Here is a 19511-nt window from a genome sequence, read left to right as displayed (position 1 = left end):
AGACAGGCGTCAGTGCAGACTGTTTCGAAAATAAAACAAAGTATTGTTTTTACAAAATCCACTACTATTCTTACCAATAAATATCATTGCTTCATTGAGGATCTAAGTGTGAAAAAACCATAACAGATGCAAGAGACCAGAAGACCTTATGGGATGACATGTTATACGTACTCATTGCGTCAGTTAGCGGTAGAGTTTTATCGCCACTCCTCATAAACTACGTGGAGCATTACCATGAACGTCACGGAAACACACGTCCCGCAGCCTATTAGGCTTTAAAAGAAAATGATTCTGACCCGGCCTACAATAAAGCCACTATGTTATCGCTACTTCTCTTGGCTTATTGGTCATATCGACATCTCGTTTGCACTAAAACCATCTTTACGATGCACGTCTGGTTTTACAGGAATATGGTGCCGATAGGACATCCGATATAGGCATAATGGGACCCATCTTAAATATATTCCTATCCCTGTTTTCCCTGAATGAAAAAGTTTTTCCTCTCTTGGGATTTCCACCAGAAGTTGTCTTATGAAGTCTAGTTGGTCGTAAAAATAAATAGTGACAGTTTGTTTCGCTACTCAGGATTGGATGGTCATACTGACATGGGTATCTCACTAAAAGTCTTCAAATGATTCTTACTATGTCCTAACTGAAAATGGCACCGATTTGATATCCAATATGGGAGCCATCCTGAAAAACTGCCACTGAGGCGCGCTACATATATTATGAACGTCTTTGAGAGTGACAAGTATAAGGTAAAGTTGCAAAATGGAGAGAATTAGCAGTAAACACATGGGTTTGGGGCAAGTAGAATATCTCAAAAACGGTTTGGATGACAACTATTTTCAATTGCATCAGCCTCTTTAGTTAACGCTGTTTTGCAGAATTGTCATCAAGAAAAAGGGCTTGTATTTGCACTGTGCGCATCACATGGTGTAAAAAATAACCTTCGGACATGAAGATTGCAAGTATAAATTTGGGGTTGGGGTGTACAAACTTCTTCTGCTATGAACTGCCATTGATTTGTCAAGTGGATAATATTCTTATGCTTTGTTTTAAGGTATAGGTATCCAAAAATATGGACCTTTTTGACCTCACTTATGTATTTGATTTTTTATGATTTTTTTATACTAGGTCGCTGATTGCGGAATTAAATTTGTACATAAAAACTGGCCCCTGTCCCCCCACCCAGGAAGTGAAAGTGACCAAGCGGAGCTAGCAGTTTGTTTTCAATCTTCTCATCTGAAGTAAAGTCAAGCTGTATATTCTATAACCCATACTACACCAATCAATCATGCAGCAGAATAATGCGGAAAAAATTATTTGAACGAGACTTAAGATATAGCCAATATAATCAGTGGGGAAGCCATGGGAAATTATTTTTCTTTAAAAATCTTAATGTTAAAAACGAAACTATAGAAATCCAACTTAAATAAAATATTAAGAATTTGGGAAATTATTTTTTCTTATTTTCAAGTATGTGTATATTACTCTTGCTTACACAATATGTGTGCGTGCGTGAGAGAGAGAGAGAGATAGAGAGAGACAGACAGACAGACAGACAGAGATTTTAATTTAAACGTAGCTTTAACAATTTTTCAGTCATATCGCTACGATGTCTACAGTGTGGCAGTTTATAGTGATGTCTAGTACTGTGGCATCATGCCGCAGACATGTAGCATGATGTCTCACCCAGTTACATTATTCTGACACCGGGCCGACCAGTCCTAACACTAACCTCTTAATAATGAGCGCCTAGCGAGGCAGCTGCTAGTACCATTTTTATAAGTCTTTGGCATTACTCGGCTGATTTTCCAACCCGCGTCCTCCCATTCCGAGGCGGACGCTCTACTCACTAGGCCACCGGAGCGGTCTTTACACGATATGCATTATGGTTGCTTTGTGTGTGATCTTAATTATTAGTAAATTAGAAGTCTTAGAACACAGGAATGAAGTCACCTTTAATTTAAAACTGTTGCATTAAGTGAAAGAAATATATAGTGAAAATGTTTCTTTTCATTCATTTGTAATGAAATTAAGAATAAGAGATGACAAAGCAAATTCATTTTAATCTTTGACCTCCATGAACCTCATCTGTTCAGTCTTTTTTCATACTATAAAATTTAGAAGTAATATCTCAGGAATAATTGTGTCAAGTTTCACGTTCCTATCTTTCAGCATAACATTGGTTGCTATGTTGAGAAAATGCAATGTGCATTTTTAAAATAACTCACTGTTCATCGGGAGAGGGGGCTGGGCTTGTGTGGGACTTTGCTAACAATGAATTCTGTTATATGGGGGGAAAATGAGAATTATGCAAAAGGAATGTTTTAATGCTTGACAATGAAATGTTTCAGCAATACAACCAAAATTAAATCGTTCAAAAACAGCAGCTATGTGGTCTTTATGTTGCCTTTTTAAAATAGTCAGTATAACCAGTGAAGAAAACCCAGGGAACTTCTTTTGTTTAGAAAGCTAACCATATGTAAAATACGAGACTGTTGAGCGCAACCTGATTCCTGCTCCTCACGAACAGAAGGTTTTATCAACATAGGGTTTTCATCAGAATAAATCTTATGATGTATTAGTGTTGGTTCTATATGAAAATGGTGCCAGTCTGAAACACAATATAGCTGCCATGGCAACCACCTTCAAAATCTTCTTTCCCAACTCAAAAACAAAGACTTTATATGGACGTGGGATTTCCATCACAAGACTTTTTATGATGTCTAGCTAATCTTAGATGAAAATGCTGCCGAGTTCCTTGAAATTCTTGTTATTGTTACTCTTTTATCTTGGCATGGTGTTTTCAATGACATACTCGGCCTTATGTCTAGTTTGCCCTAAATGATAATGGCGATAATCTGATCTGCAATATGCCCGACACGACAGCCATCTATTACATTTTGTTAACGCTGTTTCTCCTGAAAGTAAAATCATATCGACATGGATTTTTACCAGAAGGCTTTTCATGAACTTTATTTAGTCCGAAATGAAAATGGACTCCAAACGGCTATCTTCATGATCTTGTCATCAATACTCCTCCTGGAATAATGGTTATATTGACATAGGATTTTCAGCGAGTACTTCTTACGATGCCTTGTTTGTCCTAACTGAAAATGGTGCCAATCTTACATCAAATATTTTCGAAACCTTAGACATGTTGAAAACATAGCTATTGCTCCTGAATACACTGGTCAACAGTGAAATCATTACTGACTTGAAAAGGCCCTAATCTGTAGTATTTTGGTGTGCCGAACACGAATATAACCGTGAAAAATTTGTATTGGCTCTCGTTTTGAAGATATTCATATACCTCATTTTCTATGTTTCACTGTGTAAATTTCTCCAGTAAGACTGCAGCAACATCCGGAATAATGATGTAACATTGCATAATACCATCATGCTCACATGATCCACAGTTGATTGCATCATTTTCTGATGCAATGCAATACTAATGCCATGCGGCTGCTGAAGTAAGTTGACGTCAGCAGTGTACTATACATGTGTAGGCCTATTATACTAATGCCAGGCGGCTGCTGAAGCTGACGTAAGCAGTGTACTATATAAAGCCCAATCAGATAGGTTCAGCATTTAAAATATTTTAGACGTTGTGCGAGACAGTTCAAGCTACTGTTACATAAAACTTATTATTTTATCCATTTACGTACAATAAAGAACAGTAATGCCTCGAAAGTGTGTTAATACCGCGGACAATTTTTGCTATATTTGTGGGGAAGTGACATTTGCCAACCAGAAGAAAAGTATCAATTCTCAAGTGAAGAAGGCATATCATCTTTACTTCGGCTGCAAGGTTGGTGACCAAGACAAGCCTTGGGCTCCGCATATATGCTGTGCTACATGTACAACACAGCTTTCACAGTGGTTGAATTGCAAAAGGTCATCAATGCCGTTTGCAGTCCCAATGGTGTGGAGAGAGCCAAGCAACCACCTAAATGACTGTTACTTCTGCTTGGTTCCTCCTCTTTCCGGCGGAATAACGAAGCGAAAGAAGTCGAGAATAGTCTACCCAAACATTCCGTCTGCATTGAGACCAGTTCCACATGGTGAGGGACTTCCTATTCCAGAACCTCCAGCAGAATATTCTCTTGATTCATCTGACGAAGACAAAGGTGAGTCGACCTGTTCTTCTCCTGGTCCATCAGCATGCAGTGATCCAGATTTTCACTGTGGTGCATCATCAACCCCACACAGAATAACACAGGAAGAACTAAATGACCTGATTCGTGATTTGGACTTATCAAAGAACAAGGCAGAATTGCTAGGATCAAGACTCCAACAATGGAATCTTCTAGAAGAAGATGTCACAATTACTGCATATCGAAAGCGCCACCAGCAATTGGAGCCTTTCTTCAGAAAGGAAAGTAATCTGATATTCTGTTCCGATATTGAGGGCCTCATGAATGCTTTAAAAATCACTCATGACCCACTGAGTCTCAAGGCTGTGCTTTTGCACAATGGAAACATTCTTCCATCTATTCCAGTAGCGTATGCTGTCCACATGAAAGAGACATACGATAACTTAAGGCAGCTACTGAATTCCATTGAGTATAACAAGTACAGCTGGCACCTCTGTGGTGATTTGAAGGTAGTTGCCCTTTTAATGGGACTGCAGCAAGGATATACAAAATACATGTGTTTCTTATGCGAGTGGGATAGCCGAGCAAGGGAAATGCACTACATGAGGAAGGAATGGACTCACAGGCAGAATGTAGCCATTGGAGAGAAGAATATCCAACACCCAGCTCTGGTTGAGGCTCAGAAAATCTTGCTACCACCCCTTCACATCAAACTAGGTTTGATGAAGAACTTCGTGAAAGCCATTGACCGGACTTTGCCAGCATTCCGATACCTGCATGAAAAATTCCCTCCACTCAGCGAAGCAAAGATTAAAGAGGGAGTTTTTGTGGGTCCTCAGATTCGAGAGCTTTTCAAAGATGACCGGTTCAACAACTTGCTGGAAGGTGACGCGAAACAAGCATGGAATGCTTTTCGCCTAGTTTCTACAAACTTCCTCGGAAATGTTAGGGCAGAAAACTATAAGGAACTAGTAGAAGACATGTTGATGAAGTATAAGAAACTTGGCTGCAATATGTCTCTAAAGATTCACTTCCTTCATTCCCATTTGGATTTCTTTCCTAGCAACTGTGGTATTGTTAGTGATGAACATGGCGAACGTTTTCATCAAGATATCGCAACAATGGAACAAAGATACCAGGGAAAATGGTCCACTACAATGCTGGCTGACTACTGCTTGACACTCCTCAGAGATGCTCCCGAACAGCTGTACAAGAGACAGGCGAAGAAATCTAAGATGTAGTCAATGACTTGATTTTTTATAGGTAGGCTATTACAGTTGACCTTTTACTATTGGAATGCATTTCGTTATGTAAACATTAATTTATTGCAGATTACAAAAAAACTAGAGCCAATTTTGCAATTTGACTGTCATATTCGTGTTCAGCACATAAAAATTGATAAGAATTGACTAATTTTATTTCAGTAACATGACTTTTGTAAAAATTTGTTGTCCAGTGATATCAGGGATTGGGTCAATTCACAACAGTTAAAAAGAAGTTAAAGCTTTTTATTAAATTCCTGGTAATAATTTTTCGACCATTAGAGCGTGAGCCCCTATAGTTTCATTCTCAGAAGTCATCAGTCTGAAAGTTGTTAGCACATAAGGAGCAATACTATCGCGTTTTACTTTCTCGTTCTGGTCAACACTGAAACTTATTTCTTTTGTAATACAGTCTGACTTTAAGAAAATCGCATAAAGGTAAATACGACAAAATTTACATAAGTGCATACATTTGGTGTTCCGTGTTCAACACACCTAATATCAGCTAAGTCGTCTTATTTGTCGTTGGTTTTGTTCTTGGAGCTGTCATGGAAAATGTTCGCTTTCTAATGGGATGCTAGGTCAAGTTCCTGTGTTGTACTTTATTCCACACGCGTTACGAACATTTCAATGCATCATAATAACATTAGTGTCTGTTGTTTTAATTATCATTTTGTTCACGATACCCGACGTTTGGTAAAATTTTAAGTTTCGTAGACTTGACAATTGATTTACCGCTATTCTGAACTGCTACTGCATTCGTTAATTATGGTCATCTTTTAATATTGTGTGAGTCTCGTGATTATTATTATTATTATTATTATTATTATTATTAAAGAGGCGAAATTTTGTAATTTTGTTCAACCAGAGTCCCTCATGACTATAAGATATACGCGACAACTAATTGCTGAATGTATCCATAGGAGTCACTCATTTTCGCTGACAATACTGTCAGACTTCCGGTGCTCGCGAGACGGCAGATAACTAACATTCTCCAGCTTTGGTGGATGTTAAGAATTTCTGTGCGTTTTCCCATGTTGCACCACGACAGGTTTTTTTTTTTTTTGGGGTGTGTGTGTGTGTGTGTGTGTGTGATTCCACACTAGCTGTTATGTGAATGACGCCACTTTTGTGTGAAGGACGTCATTGACCAACCACTAAACCACTCGAAAGCCAATTACCGGCCTTTGATATTGACTTTTCAATTAAGGCCGGGTACTAGATATTCCCTTATTTTCTTTCTTTGTTTCTTCTCTCTTGAAATAAAATATCAGTACCAAAGTCAGTCAGGTCCATTTATGAATAAGGGGTACATATAATTAAAATGTACTTCAGAGGTAGTAGAATGTATTGGTGCAAAAATGGGCACTACGTACTGTTTGTGTGTATAACATATCACAACATAAAAATTGGCTACACCCCCTAAGACAAGAGCAATAAAAACCAGAAAAACTACAGGATTTGCTCAGTTGATAGCGGGCGGGGGTGGCGAGACGGTATATATATGTAGCATGGAATCCACCCTATATACAAGCGTGGTTCAAATGTGAACTTACAGAAGTAAATAAACTCACCTTTGTTCACAGAAGAATGAAGACATAAACCGTTCTCTCTAACTGACAGAACTTGATCCAACCAGAGCATATTTACGCGGTAAATATGCGATGCAAGTCCGACTCAAAAAGAGATTTGTTTATGTCTTCTGTACAGTCTAATTTTCCAAATCAAATACTGCAAATATCCGGTCACAAATACATTACAGTAAATACGTGTATTTCTGCATCCAGTTATCTTCTTCTCACAAAAATATCGCAAAAATGTAATGTTTAGTTGTGATGTCACATCTCAAGGTAAACACTGTAACTGTGTAGAGCATGCCTACTCAAACTGGTACTGTATACCGTATCAAACAATGTGACATCACAAGCATCGGACATTTTGTGTTTGAAAAAAGTTTTTGTCTTTTGTAAAATGTTCTGTTTATTTTTTGGATGGACTCTTATTTTTTGATTTATAGTTTGCAATTTGTATACTTTTACTATTTCAACTATGTTTGGGATTTTTTTACGCACAAGAAATGAAAGGCACAGCGTCTGCAGAATGAACGAAAATATTCGTTTTTATCTCTCTCTAAATAATTTCTACTGAAATAAAAGCCCTGGTAAAATAATCTCAAATGGGTAATGATTTAATATTAAATTTATGAAACTCGTTAAATAAATTCAATATTAAATCATTGCCCATTTGATATTATATATATATATATATATATATATATATATATATATATATATATATATATATATATAGTCTGTGGTATCGTCTCACAGTTATTAAGCACTTCTGAAAAATGGTCATGTGTACATGAAGTTGTGTGCATTTGTGTGAATTGTGTGCATTTGCAACACGTGCAATGGATAGAATGTTGTCATACATCTATGTTAAGTTCACGTGACTGTGAATGAAGTTCATTTTTATTTGATATTAGGAAAATAGCGTAGTATTAAGCAGATAGCTGATCAAAATGGCTGCTTCCATTAGCTCGAGAAATGAACATGATCAAGCCCAAAAGAATACTAACTGTAGCATTTGGTAAAATAAGGAAAATGAATTTTGCCAGGATAGATAATAATGAATTATAAAATATACTTAAAAAAGGTTATTGGCTATTTTTTCCTTCCGAATTACCTTTGATGACCGGTAGGTGTGCACGAGGAGCTAATAAACGTTAGAGAGATGCACATCTGAGGTAAGTCCAAGTTGCATGCTCTATAATCCAAATTACCTCTATTAATCATAAACTAAACTAATAATTAATAAAAGTTCTTTTAGAATGCTTAAGATATACATAGTCTCTTTTTAACAAAAGTTAGCATTATCCCTGAGGAAACGAAACCCGTGCGAAGCACGAAACTGTTAAGAGGTACCTGTGTAAAGTATTTTTTCTTCATTCCTTCTTTATTTCCTCCAGATTTTCAGATACATACATGTCAAACAAGACACGCACACAAAACAACCCGTGAGAAATCACATGTAAATAATGTATAAATATCACTGGTCAACAGTGAAATCATTACTGACTTGAAAAGGCCCTAATCTGTAGTATTTTGGTGTGCCGAACACGAATATAACCGTGAAAAATTTGTATTGGCTCTCGTTTTGAAGATATTCATATACCTCATTTTCTATGTTTCACTGTGTAAATTTCTCCAGTAGGACTGCAGCAACATCCGGAATAATGATGTAACATTGCATAATACCATCATGCTCACATGATCCACAGTTGATTGCATCATTTTCTGATGCAATGCAATACTAATGCCATGCGGCTGCTGAAGTAAGTTGACGTCAGCAGTGTACTATACATGTGTAGGCCTATTATACTAATGCCAGGCGGCTGCTGAAGCTGACGTAAGCAGTGTACTATATAAAGCCCAATCAGATAGGTTCAGCATTTAAAATATTTTAGACGTTGTGCGAGACAGTTCAAGCTACTGTTACATAAAACTTATTATTTTATCCATTTACGTACAATAAAGAACAGTAATGCCTCGAAAGTGTGTTAATACCGCGGACAATTTTTGCTATATTTGTGGGGAAGTGACATTTGCCAACCAGAAGAAAAGTATCAATTCTCAAGTGAAGAAGGCATATCATCTTTACTTCGGATGCAAGGTTGGTGACCAAGACAAGCCTTGGGCTCCGCATATATGCTGTGCTACATGTACAACACAGCTTTCACAGTGGTTGAATTGCAAAAGGTCATCAATGCCGTTTGCAGTCCCAATGGTGTGGAGAGAGCCAAGCAACCACCTAAATGACTGTTACTTCTGCTTGGTTCCTCCTCTTTCCGGCGGAATAACGAAGCGAAAGAAGTCGAGAATAGTCTACCCAAACATTCCGTCTGCATTGAGACCAGTTCCACATGGTGAGGGACTTCCTATTCCAGAACCTCCAGCAGAATATTCTCTTGATTCATCTGACGAAGACAAAGGTGAGTCGACCTGTTCTTCTCCTGGTCCATCAGCATGCAGTGATCCAGATTTTCACTGTGGTGCATCATCAACCCCACACAGAATAACACAGGAAGAACTAAATGACCTGATTCGTGATTTGGACTTATCAAAGAACAAGGCAGAATTGCTAGGATCAAGACTCCAACAATGGAATCTTCTAGAAGAAGATGTCACAATTACTGCATATCGAAAGCGCCACCAGCAATTGGAGCCTTTCTTCAGAAAGGAAAGTAATCTGATATTCTGTTCCGATATTGAGGGCCTCATGAATGCTTTAAAAATCACTCATGACCCACAAGAATGGAGACTATTTGTGGACTCTTCGAAACTGAGTCTCAAGGCTGTGCTTTTGCACAATGGAAACATTCTTCCATCTATTCCAGTAGCGTATGCTGTCCACATGAAAGAGACATACGATAACTTAAGGCAGCTACTGAATTCCATTGAGTATAACAAGTACAGCTGGCACCTCTGTGGTGATTTGAAGGTAGTTGCCCTTTTAATGGGACTGCAGCAAGGATATACAAAATACATGTGTTTCTTATGCGAGTGGGATAGCCGAGCAAGGGAAATGCACTACATGAGGAAGGAATGGACTCACAGGCAGAATGTAGCCATTGGAGAGAAGAATATCCAACACCCAGCTCTGGTTGAGACTCAGAAAATCTTGCTACCACCCCTTCACATCAAACTAGGTTTGATGAAGAACTTCGTGAAAGCCATTGACCGGACTTTGCCAGCATTCCGATACCTGCATGAAAAATTCCCTCGACTCAGCGAAGCAAAGATTAAAGAGGGAGTTTTTGTGGGTCCTCAGATTCGAGAGCTTTTCAAAGATGGCCGGTTCAACAACTTGCTGGAAGGTGACGCGAAACAAGCATGGAATGCTTTTCGCCTAGTTTCTACAAACTTCCTCGGAAATGTTAGGGCAGAAAACTATAAGGAACTAGTAGAAGACATGTTGATGAAGTATAAGAAACTTGGCTGCAATATGTCTCTAAAGATTCACTTCCTTCATTCCCATTTGGATTTCTTTCCTAGCAACTGTGGTATTGTTAGTGATGAACACGGCGAACGTTTTCATCAAGATATCGCAACAATGGAACAAAGATACCAGGGAAAATGGTCCACTACAATGCTGGCTGACTACTGCTGGACACTCCTCAGAGATGCTCCCGAACAGCTGTACAAGAGACAGGCGAAGAAATCTAAGATGTAGTCAATGACTTGATTTTTTATAGGTAGGCTATTACAGTTGACCTTTTACTATTGGAATGCATTTCGTTATGTAAACATTAATTTCTTGCAGATTACAAAAAAACTAGAGCCAATTTTGCAATTTGACTGTCATATTCGTGTTCAGCACATAAAAATTGATAAGAATTGACTAATTTTATTTCAGTAACATGACTTTTGTAAAAATTTGTTGTCCAGTGTATCCAAAGGCTGCCTTGAATGATTGCACAGTAAAATACTGTATAAAGGGAATAAGTAATCATATCTAAGCGACTATTTTAGAATGATGAAGTAAATATGAAGTTGTCTTGAATTATACAGGTGAACCCAACACATTAGTCTATAAACATGTATATAATCATGGGTAGGACATATGCGTTTATTTAGGCTCCTGTGCATGTGTATTTAGGTGCCTATGCAGTATTCGTATTTCCCTGGAATCACATGTCTAAAGTATTAATTTTATCCTGCAAGTAGGGCACATAACTCCAAGTGACTAGTGTTGGGTTCACTCATCATCAGCACGTGATTTATGCTGGAAAATGTCATCTTTGATGATATTAGGAGACAATTGTATCAATTAAGGAAAAATATAATCAGGATTTTAGAACAATGAACTACGAGAGCGAAGGCGAAGATCACACTAGATTTCAGCTGGCTGCAGGGTATATCACATATATCTTATATTCTACTACTTTGTGCCGTCGTGTGCTATCTAGAATGGATTGTAGGCATTGTATAATACCTAATCCCTACCCCGCCGAAATAAATAAATAATTATACAACAAAGGATGCTGAAATAGTTGGTTATGAATGAAAAGTATTTCACGTCATTCCTGATTGATTTTTATGCTATGAAATAAGTAGCTAGATAAGCTTGCTAGGCATGTGTGTGTTTTGACTAATATCGCGTAACCTCGTGAAAATGCGATCGGTTTCGCAACCTCGTGAAAATGCGACCCGTTTCGTTATGTTCACATTTGAAATTTAAGTAATCAGGATTTTGAGTTGTATGATACATATTGTTGATATTGAACGATAAAATAAGACAATAAATCTTCGAGATCTTTAACGGTAGGCTGATCTTAAATTCGCATTATCTAGAGACCAAACAGTCCCGCTCAAGCTTCTCTCTCTATTATTAATGTTTTTGTTTTGTTGCTTATAATAATAATAATAATAATAATAATAATAATAATAACATTGTTGAAGTCAGGATGACACAACTGCCATTTTATCCATCAAAAATCCTCGATTTAAAAGACTTATTAATCCAACGTCCAAATAGTCAACAAAACTATTCGGATAAATGCCGAAGATTTTTATCCTAATGAGACATTTCGTCTTTGCTCACAATGTTTACAGAAAAAGAGAATTTGCCAGGCACAATAGATACGTCTTTTAGAGTATCGTGTCATTAACAATAACGCTTAGCATGACATTATTATATGCCCATTTTGTTTCCCCGTTAACTTTACATTGTCAGAATCGTGCAGTATTACCCGATATTGAATCGGCGCGACAAGGAACTACTTTCTATTGCAAACAAACAAAAGACGCAGACGCCAGCACTTTTGATTTGTACACAAATCATGTACACTCGCGTAAGAGGCTCTTTACGTTGTGGTTGTTTAAATTTGTTTCTGAATGAACTAAAACAGATGTTTCGTGGACTGCCACATACCAGCTGCTTTGGCACATTCAGCGTTGATACAATGTTACGGATTTAGGCTAGCTACAGTATATAACAGACAAAAGATAAGGTCCTTACAAATAACATACAAGTGACAAGTCATATACTCTCTTCTTTAGCTGGTGATAAGAATGGCAAAATAAAATACACTTACAGTTTTACATCCTGAATTTCCTCAGAATGTATTTTCTGAATTCTGCAAATCCGAATTACATGAGCCATGTCATATGTTTTCAATCTGGATTACACATTTCGAAATTGTGCTGTAATTTCGATGATAAGTGCAATTGCATCCTCCTAACTGCACTCAAAATGAAATAAACATTAAATTCCATAGCGTCTTTTTGATAATTGCAATTTAAAGACTTCATATTTTCCCCACATTATGATTTCAAACATTCAATGACAGATACAGAAACACATTTGCAGATGTCAACACGCTTCTCCCTAGCTTCTTGAATCTCATATATTTCATGTGAAATTTTCTCATACAAATCCAGTCCATAATCACGAAATTTCGCACATTCGTTCACAATGTGACTCCAAATTTCAATTTTAACTAGACACGCCATTTTCTTTCGAAAGTTATGTCGAGCGCGCGATTAAGTTCAAATTTATCTGGGCGGAGTTATGTGCGCAGTAATAATGTTGATTTGTGTAATGATAAATATGCGCTTGTGTATTTAGTTTGGAATGCGGCATACATTCATTTACGTTGTTTCTTGTAGTGTATTTTGTTTATATAATTAAACCTTAGGTAGAATAAAAAAATGAGCATATAATAAAAAGGTTACTGCATTTGTATGGAAAAATATGAACTCGTTTTGTCGGAAGGATATACTGCACTCCCAAGGTCGTGCAGTATTCCATCCAAAAACTCGTTCATATTTTTCCATACAAATGCAGTAACCTATAATTATTCATTGTAACGTCATCACAAGAGCGCACATCCAATGGCTGAGCGAGTTGTTATAATATCTTACCAGAAAACAGTGGTCTAAAGTTTCTAAACGGTCCACATTTTGCTTATTTTTCATATTTGAATCTAATGACTTCAAGTGAGGCACCTATTTCAAAATAAAACTTTTCAATTTGGAATTTTTGTATATCCCGATATCGCTGGAGTGTTGGGTGGGGGAGGGGAATTATTACAAAATTGCAACATTGAAACCTGTATTTAAACATTCAAACGAAATCCGCCTTTTTAAGTATTTCTTATTACATTATATTTCAGTGTAAAATATTGTCTGATTGGCGAAATAATTTTCAGATTTTTTTTTTCATTCCTATATTTTTACATATCAAAGATATATCCTTATACTTTCACATGTGAAAATATAAGCTTTCCCATCATGCCGTGCGACACGTGAGTGTATTCCCACAAAAACTGTACCTGCAGCAAACCCCCCCCCCTCCAAAAAAAACTAAGTATTTTGTGCAGTAAAAACAAATAAATAGAAACTGCCTTACATTTCAGACGGGGGCCCCGAGTGGCCGAGTGGTCTAAAGCGCTCTCCGTTACGGATCACTGCCATCTCACCTCTGTCTGCGTGGGTTCGAGTCCAGGATTCGGCAAATGTGGATATGTGAGAAAGCATGCCAGTAGCTTCTCGTGGGTCGGTGGTTCTTCCCGGGTTCTTCCTCCACCATTAATACTGGCCGCCATGCATAGCCTATCGTGTGCTGAAAAATGGCGTTAAACCCCAGGACAACAACATTTCAGGCGTAGAAATTAATCTTTGATAATTCTGACCTGACGCCGTTTGAGTCTGAAGTTATGTCCCCTTATTATTTCCTTGACAAGAATGAATAATCTGATGTGACACATTGTTGAATCGGACGACGAGTGAGTTTAATGTTCGAAACTTCGATTCTGGAGCAAGTTGGTATATATTGAAAAGGACATTTTCTTTTCCTACGTTAATACTGACTGTATTTCATATTGTGGTACTCTTATGTTACGTGTTTAGGCTCGAATAAACAGTTATATAAGAAAGAGTGAAAACAACAAGCTTTGAAAAATATAAATAATTTATTTCCCTGGAAAAATACTTTAAAAATGAAAGAAATATGGGAATTTATGGTTTCCATAATCAAATCCAAAAATAATACAAGAATAATCCCCGAATAAATTTTTTTAAGTCCTAATATTGAAATGTTCTCCAAGTTCGAGACCCGATGAAGAATCCAAGATGGAAGGCGATGACGTATGATGTAACCTGTACTGTATTGACGTCTACAGTTCCTTGTAGAAACATAATCCTCCAGTCTTGGAAATCCAAATAAAATTTTCAAGAAAAGTCATTGTTCAAGAATTCTGTATGAATAAAATAATATTTCCAGAGAAACGCATTTATCTTCTAGAGTAAAAAAAAAAAAAACCTGAAGAAAAATTAACATATAACTCAAAAGCTCAATCTTCAATACTGGTCACAACAGGAAAAAAGCAACAACTTGACATCAAGTGTTTAAAAGCCCGGACTCTGCGACCTCAGTCTCTCTCTCTCTAAACATCACTATTAATACTAAGTGTTTCACAATTTCGGAAATACCTAATTGCGAAATAGAGGATGACGTGATCATGTTTACATGTAAAAGTCACATAGTTCCTGCATGTCCATGATAAGAACCAATCATATTACTTATACAAAAAGTTGTTTACTTGACCCTCAATCAAGGCCAGGACCTAAGTCAAAAATAGAAACAACTGTTTCTGTTATTAGGTATTTATAGAAACATTCAGGTCAAACTGAATTTTTTGGAAAATATTAAATTTCAAGTAAACAAAATTACATTACATTGACATGTAAAGAAAATAAAAAGACTCCAAAACCCACAGACAATCAAATCAGATCAAACACAAATTAAATCACATATAAATTAAATCAAATATATGTAACAGTACCAAAAACAATATATTTTAACTCGTGGCTTCACCACTCCTTAAAATATAATGTTTTGGTACGACACGATAAAATATATACGGTATTAACATACGAAAAGAAAATACCCTCTAAATTCTGATATGACACCGTTTTGTCTCCCTATACAGCGCATAGAGATAAAGAATATCCATCATAAACAACGGCATTTATCTGTTGAAATATACGCATTCCTTTGAATTTACTATTTCTTACATAACGATAAACTGATTCCGCACCTAATAGCGACTTATGGAAAAAAAAAGTCGGTCTGACAAACAGAAGTCGGTTTAAGATATCAGACTTAACTTACCATAATTTGAGTTATCAGTGAAGTCTATCACAGAAGAATGAAAGATATACTTTCGCCTCGGATAAACCAATAATTGGCATAATTATAATTGTTTTACTCTGTTTAATCTTTGGACAAAATGGTTGCTTGTACCTGCAGCAACACTTAGTTTACAGACCACCACTTACTTTCTAAACTTTTTAATCACAAAATTGGTACATCTGAGCACAGGGCCGGCGCCAGACCCGGCCAGACTATCTGGCGCCCTATGCAAGGTTAGACTCTGGCGCCACCCCCCCCACCCACCCCCCCGGAAAATATCAATATCAAAATTTATAAACAATATATTTTTTTTTTAAATGCGCCCCCTGAAATCAGCGCCCTAGGCGGCTGCCTAGATTGCCTATATGGTAGCGCCGGCCCTGTGACTGAGCAACAGCATAAATAGCAGTGTCATCTATGCATTTAGCAAAATGTGACTTATTTAGAATCAGGAAGGATACGTTTTTTATAGTGAGTATGCGGGAATTTGGGTAAGCAAAACAATACATATAAATCCTAAAAGGAGGTAACAAAGCGTGCCGTAAGCAGTGAACTGAGGTTTGACTGAAAAATTTCATGTTGTGTTTTAATGATTAATTACGCATACAAAATAAATTTCATGTTGTGTTTAAATGACTAATTACGCATACAAAATAAATTTCATGTCGTGTTTTAATGATTAATTACGCATACAAAATAGATTTCATAAGCAGGCTGAATAGATTAATCTTGTGTCGGGCAGAAAGCCAAACCTTAATTAAGTTTTGCGTTACACGTATCTTTAGTTTGTTTTTCATTTAACGTAAGGAACTCGTTCAAATTAAAATTTAGGATTACTGTGGGTAAGACGTCATGTAACATTGCACATGACACGGGAAGCGTCTGATATGCGGTAGTATCGGAATCCCAACTTCATGAAGTTTTACTGTATTTTATCAATGACCGAAAGGTCAAAATATGAGTTCACAGAACATGGGAGGCCTTTGGAACCGTGAGATCTTTTAAGGCCACATGCAGCACATTCTGGCTTTTTGCTGCAGAAAGAAAATACTTTAATCCGCAGATATCGGCTTCTTTATACTATCACTGATCAAGGCGTCCAAATATTTGACCGGTTGCCCCAAATGTTTACAGTCACTGGCTTACGTCGTACAAAAACACGAACAGGCCGATTGCTGTCTATGTCCATAGCATGTTTATCTGTCCAAGAATAGTATACACATATAAAAGACGGAACAAAACATCCCCAAAGATTTAAATCTACTTTGAATCCCCAAAGATTTAAAACTGAAGAAATTTTTTTTTGGACACAACACTAATACATGAGTTTATGGATCTATTACTGTCTTTGACAGTACGAATGACATGCATCTCTGATAATCTGCATTTGTCTCAAAAACTAGTGCATGCGCTCTTAATTTTGAATGTTTGCATTATTTTTAAAACAGAGCTTCATAATAGCTACTCACCTTTACATAGCACGTTTAAGAGGACGACGAAAATAAGAACGGTATGTGCCATGTCTGCCAGAAATCATCCAGAGATTGGCATGACGTGGCATGACGTCCTTCCCCTTATGATAAGGCAAATATAAACATAGAAATATGTAGGCAGTGGCACGGTGAATGTATTTGTAACGCTTCTACCTGAATGAAAGTCTTGCAGCGTAATATGGAAGTCACGGAACTTAACTTGATATTTGAAAACTGAAGAAATATCAAGAGAGCTATTGTTGTTGTTGGCAGTGATGTGATGGTGCTTATTTTGTCTTCTGTTGCAGATGAGTTGATTCTGATGGTAGTGTTGATGGCGATTATAGTGGTGTAGTGCTGGTTGTGTGTATGCGCGTGAGCGTTAAAGACGCATGAATGTGTTCTCTGCTCGAGCTGACGTCGTTACAACAGTCTCGTATATATTTCACAAATAACGCATCATTCGATTGACAGACAAACAGAGTCAGGCGGATATATATATATATATATATATATATATATATATATATATATATATATATATATATATATATATATATATATATCGATTTGGTGTAATTATAGTTTCCAAGTGCATTTTGACTGACCCTGACTGAAATAAGCAAATTTCTGTTTGAATTACAGCAATAGTATAATGCAATAAGGAAACTTGCTTTGAAATTGAATATCACCGTTTGAAAAGCAAGAGTTCCCCCAAGGAACTGATGCTCCACCGGCAGAAAAGAATTTCTAAAATATAAGACCATTTTTTTCTTTTTAACTATAAAGTGTTGAAACCATTCCTGATAACAAGATTTTCAAATTAGCTTCTGTGGTGCACACAGTGGATTTCAGAATGGCGCCATTTTCATTTAGCACACAGTAGACATCATAAGTCTTTTGGTGAAAACTTCATGTCATACTGATCACACATTCGGGGGAAGTAGTAACAACACGATTTTCAAGGCAGCCATATTGGATGTACAACTGGCACCATTTTCATTTAGGACCAACTTGGTATCATAAGAAGTCTATTGGTGAAATCTCCATTTTGATATAGCCATATACTTGGGAGTAGTGATACAGTTTTGGCCATATTTAGGGTTAGTCATCTTCAGTAAGGACCAATATGACCAATATGAGACCATAAGAACTATTCTGATGAAAATGCCATGTTAAAATGACTTTTCATTTAAGATGACAAGATTTTCAATACGGCCACATATTGGATGTCAGATCAGCACCAGTTAAATCTACGATCAACAAAACATTTGAAAAGTCTTTCAGTGAAAATCATGTGCTGATATGAGCAATCATTCAGGAGAAATAGTGATAATAAGATTTTCAAGCTTGGCATTGTAACATTTTTTATTAGAAATCAGATTGGTGACATTTTATTTCGGACGAACTATATATTATACCAGACACCATGTCAGTATCACTTTCCTTCCAGGAGAAGTAAGGATAATACAGTTTGCAAGATGTTTGCTTAACTGATCATACTGGATCTCAGATCAGAATTATTTTCAGCTAGACCCAACTAGACATAAAAAGGTATTTCGGTGAAAACCCTATGTCAACACGAATTTCTGTTCATGACGAGTACCAGCAGCAGGATTTTCAAGATGGCTGTTGTGGTGACCATATTGGACGTTAAATCAGCACAATGCGCATGCCGAACCAACTCGACATAACAAGAAGTCTTTCAGCGACAAACTCATGGTGATACAACCGTCCATTCAAAAGGAGTATTGATGCAAATAACAAGATTTTCAATCCGGCCACTGTGGCAGCCATATTGGACATCGGGTTGGCACCATTTCATTGCAGTTCAACATCACATGAAGTTTTCTGATACAAACACCATATCAATATGATTTCTATTCAGGAGGAATTGTCATAAGAGGATTTTTCAAGATAGCTGCTGTGGCATCCATATTAAAGGTGAGATCGGCACCATTTTTATTTAGGCCAACTAGACAGCCTAAGACGTATTTTAGTCAAAACCACGAGTTCATATGACCATCCGTTCACGAAGAGTTGCAATAAGAAAATTTTCAAGATGGCCACTGTGTGGCGGCCATATTGGATCTCAGATCGGAACTGTTGTTTTATTGCATTCAAGCATAAGATGAGACGCCGTGGGGGAGGGGAATTATTACAAACGACTATCAATATCTTTAATATATAAAACGACTATTGTGAGGTCTTAACAAAGAGTCATACGCCTGTAGATAGTCCCAATGGAACTATGACTCATTCACAGAGGGTTCTGATAGGTCAGTTACACATGTATAATGTTACAGGAACCATGTTCAGTTAAGACCAACTGGATATCATAAGAAGTCTTCAGGTGAAAAGGCCATACCAATATGACTTTCTATTCAGGCGGAGTTGTGCGCTTTGAAAAGATTGTCATGACTGCTGCTATGATTTCCATATTGGAGGTCAGATCAGCCCCATTTGCTTTCATG

General features: G+C 37.1%; 1 protein-coding gene and 1 long non-coding RNA gene across 2 annotated transcripts in view; one reads left to right on the top strand and one right to left on the bottom strand.

The window, feature by feature from the left end:
- LOC149799043 (sialate O-acetylesterase-like) overlaps positions 1–17152 on the bottom strand; it is a 54339-nt gene extending 37187 nt beyond the window's left edge. Inside the window, exon 1 of the mRNA XM_089958006.1 lies at positions 17035–17152. Coding sequence (XP_089814132.1) covers positions 17035–17086 — 52 coding nt within the window. The 5' untranslated portion in view covers positions 17087–17152. The remainder of the gene's footprint in view (positions 1–17034) is intronic.
- LOC149799042 (uncharacterized) overlaps positions 1–19511 on the top strand; it is an 83558-nt gene that overhangs the window by 34106 nt on the left and 29941 nt on the right. The window lies entirely within an intron of this gene.

Source organism: Sinohyriopsis cumingii, chromosome 5, assembly GCF_028554795.1.
Source record: "Sinohyriopsis cumingii isolate HCF-2022 chromosome 5, ASM2855479v2, whole genome shotgun sequence".
Classification (NCBI taxonomy): domain Eukaryota; kingdom Metazoa; phylum Mollusca; class Bivalvia; order Unionida; family Unionidae; genus Sinohyriopsis; species Sinohyriopsis cumingii.
Note: the sequence above shows the minus strand (reverse complement) of the source record. Positions and strands in the feature narration are given on the sequence as shown.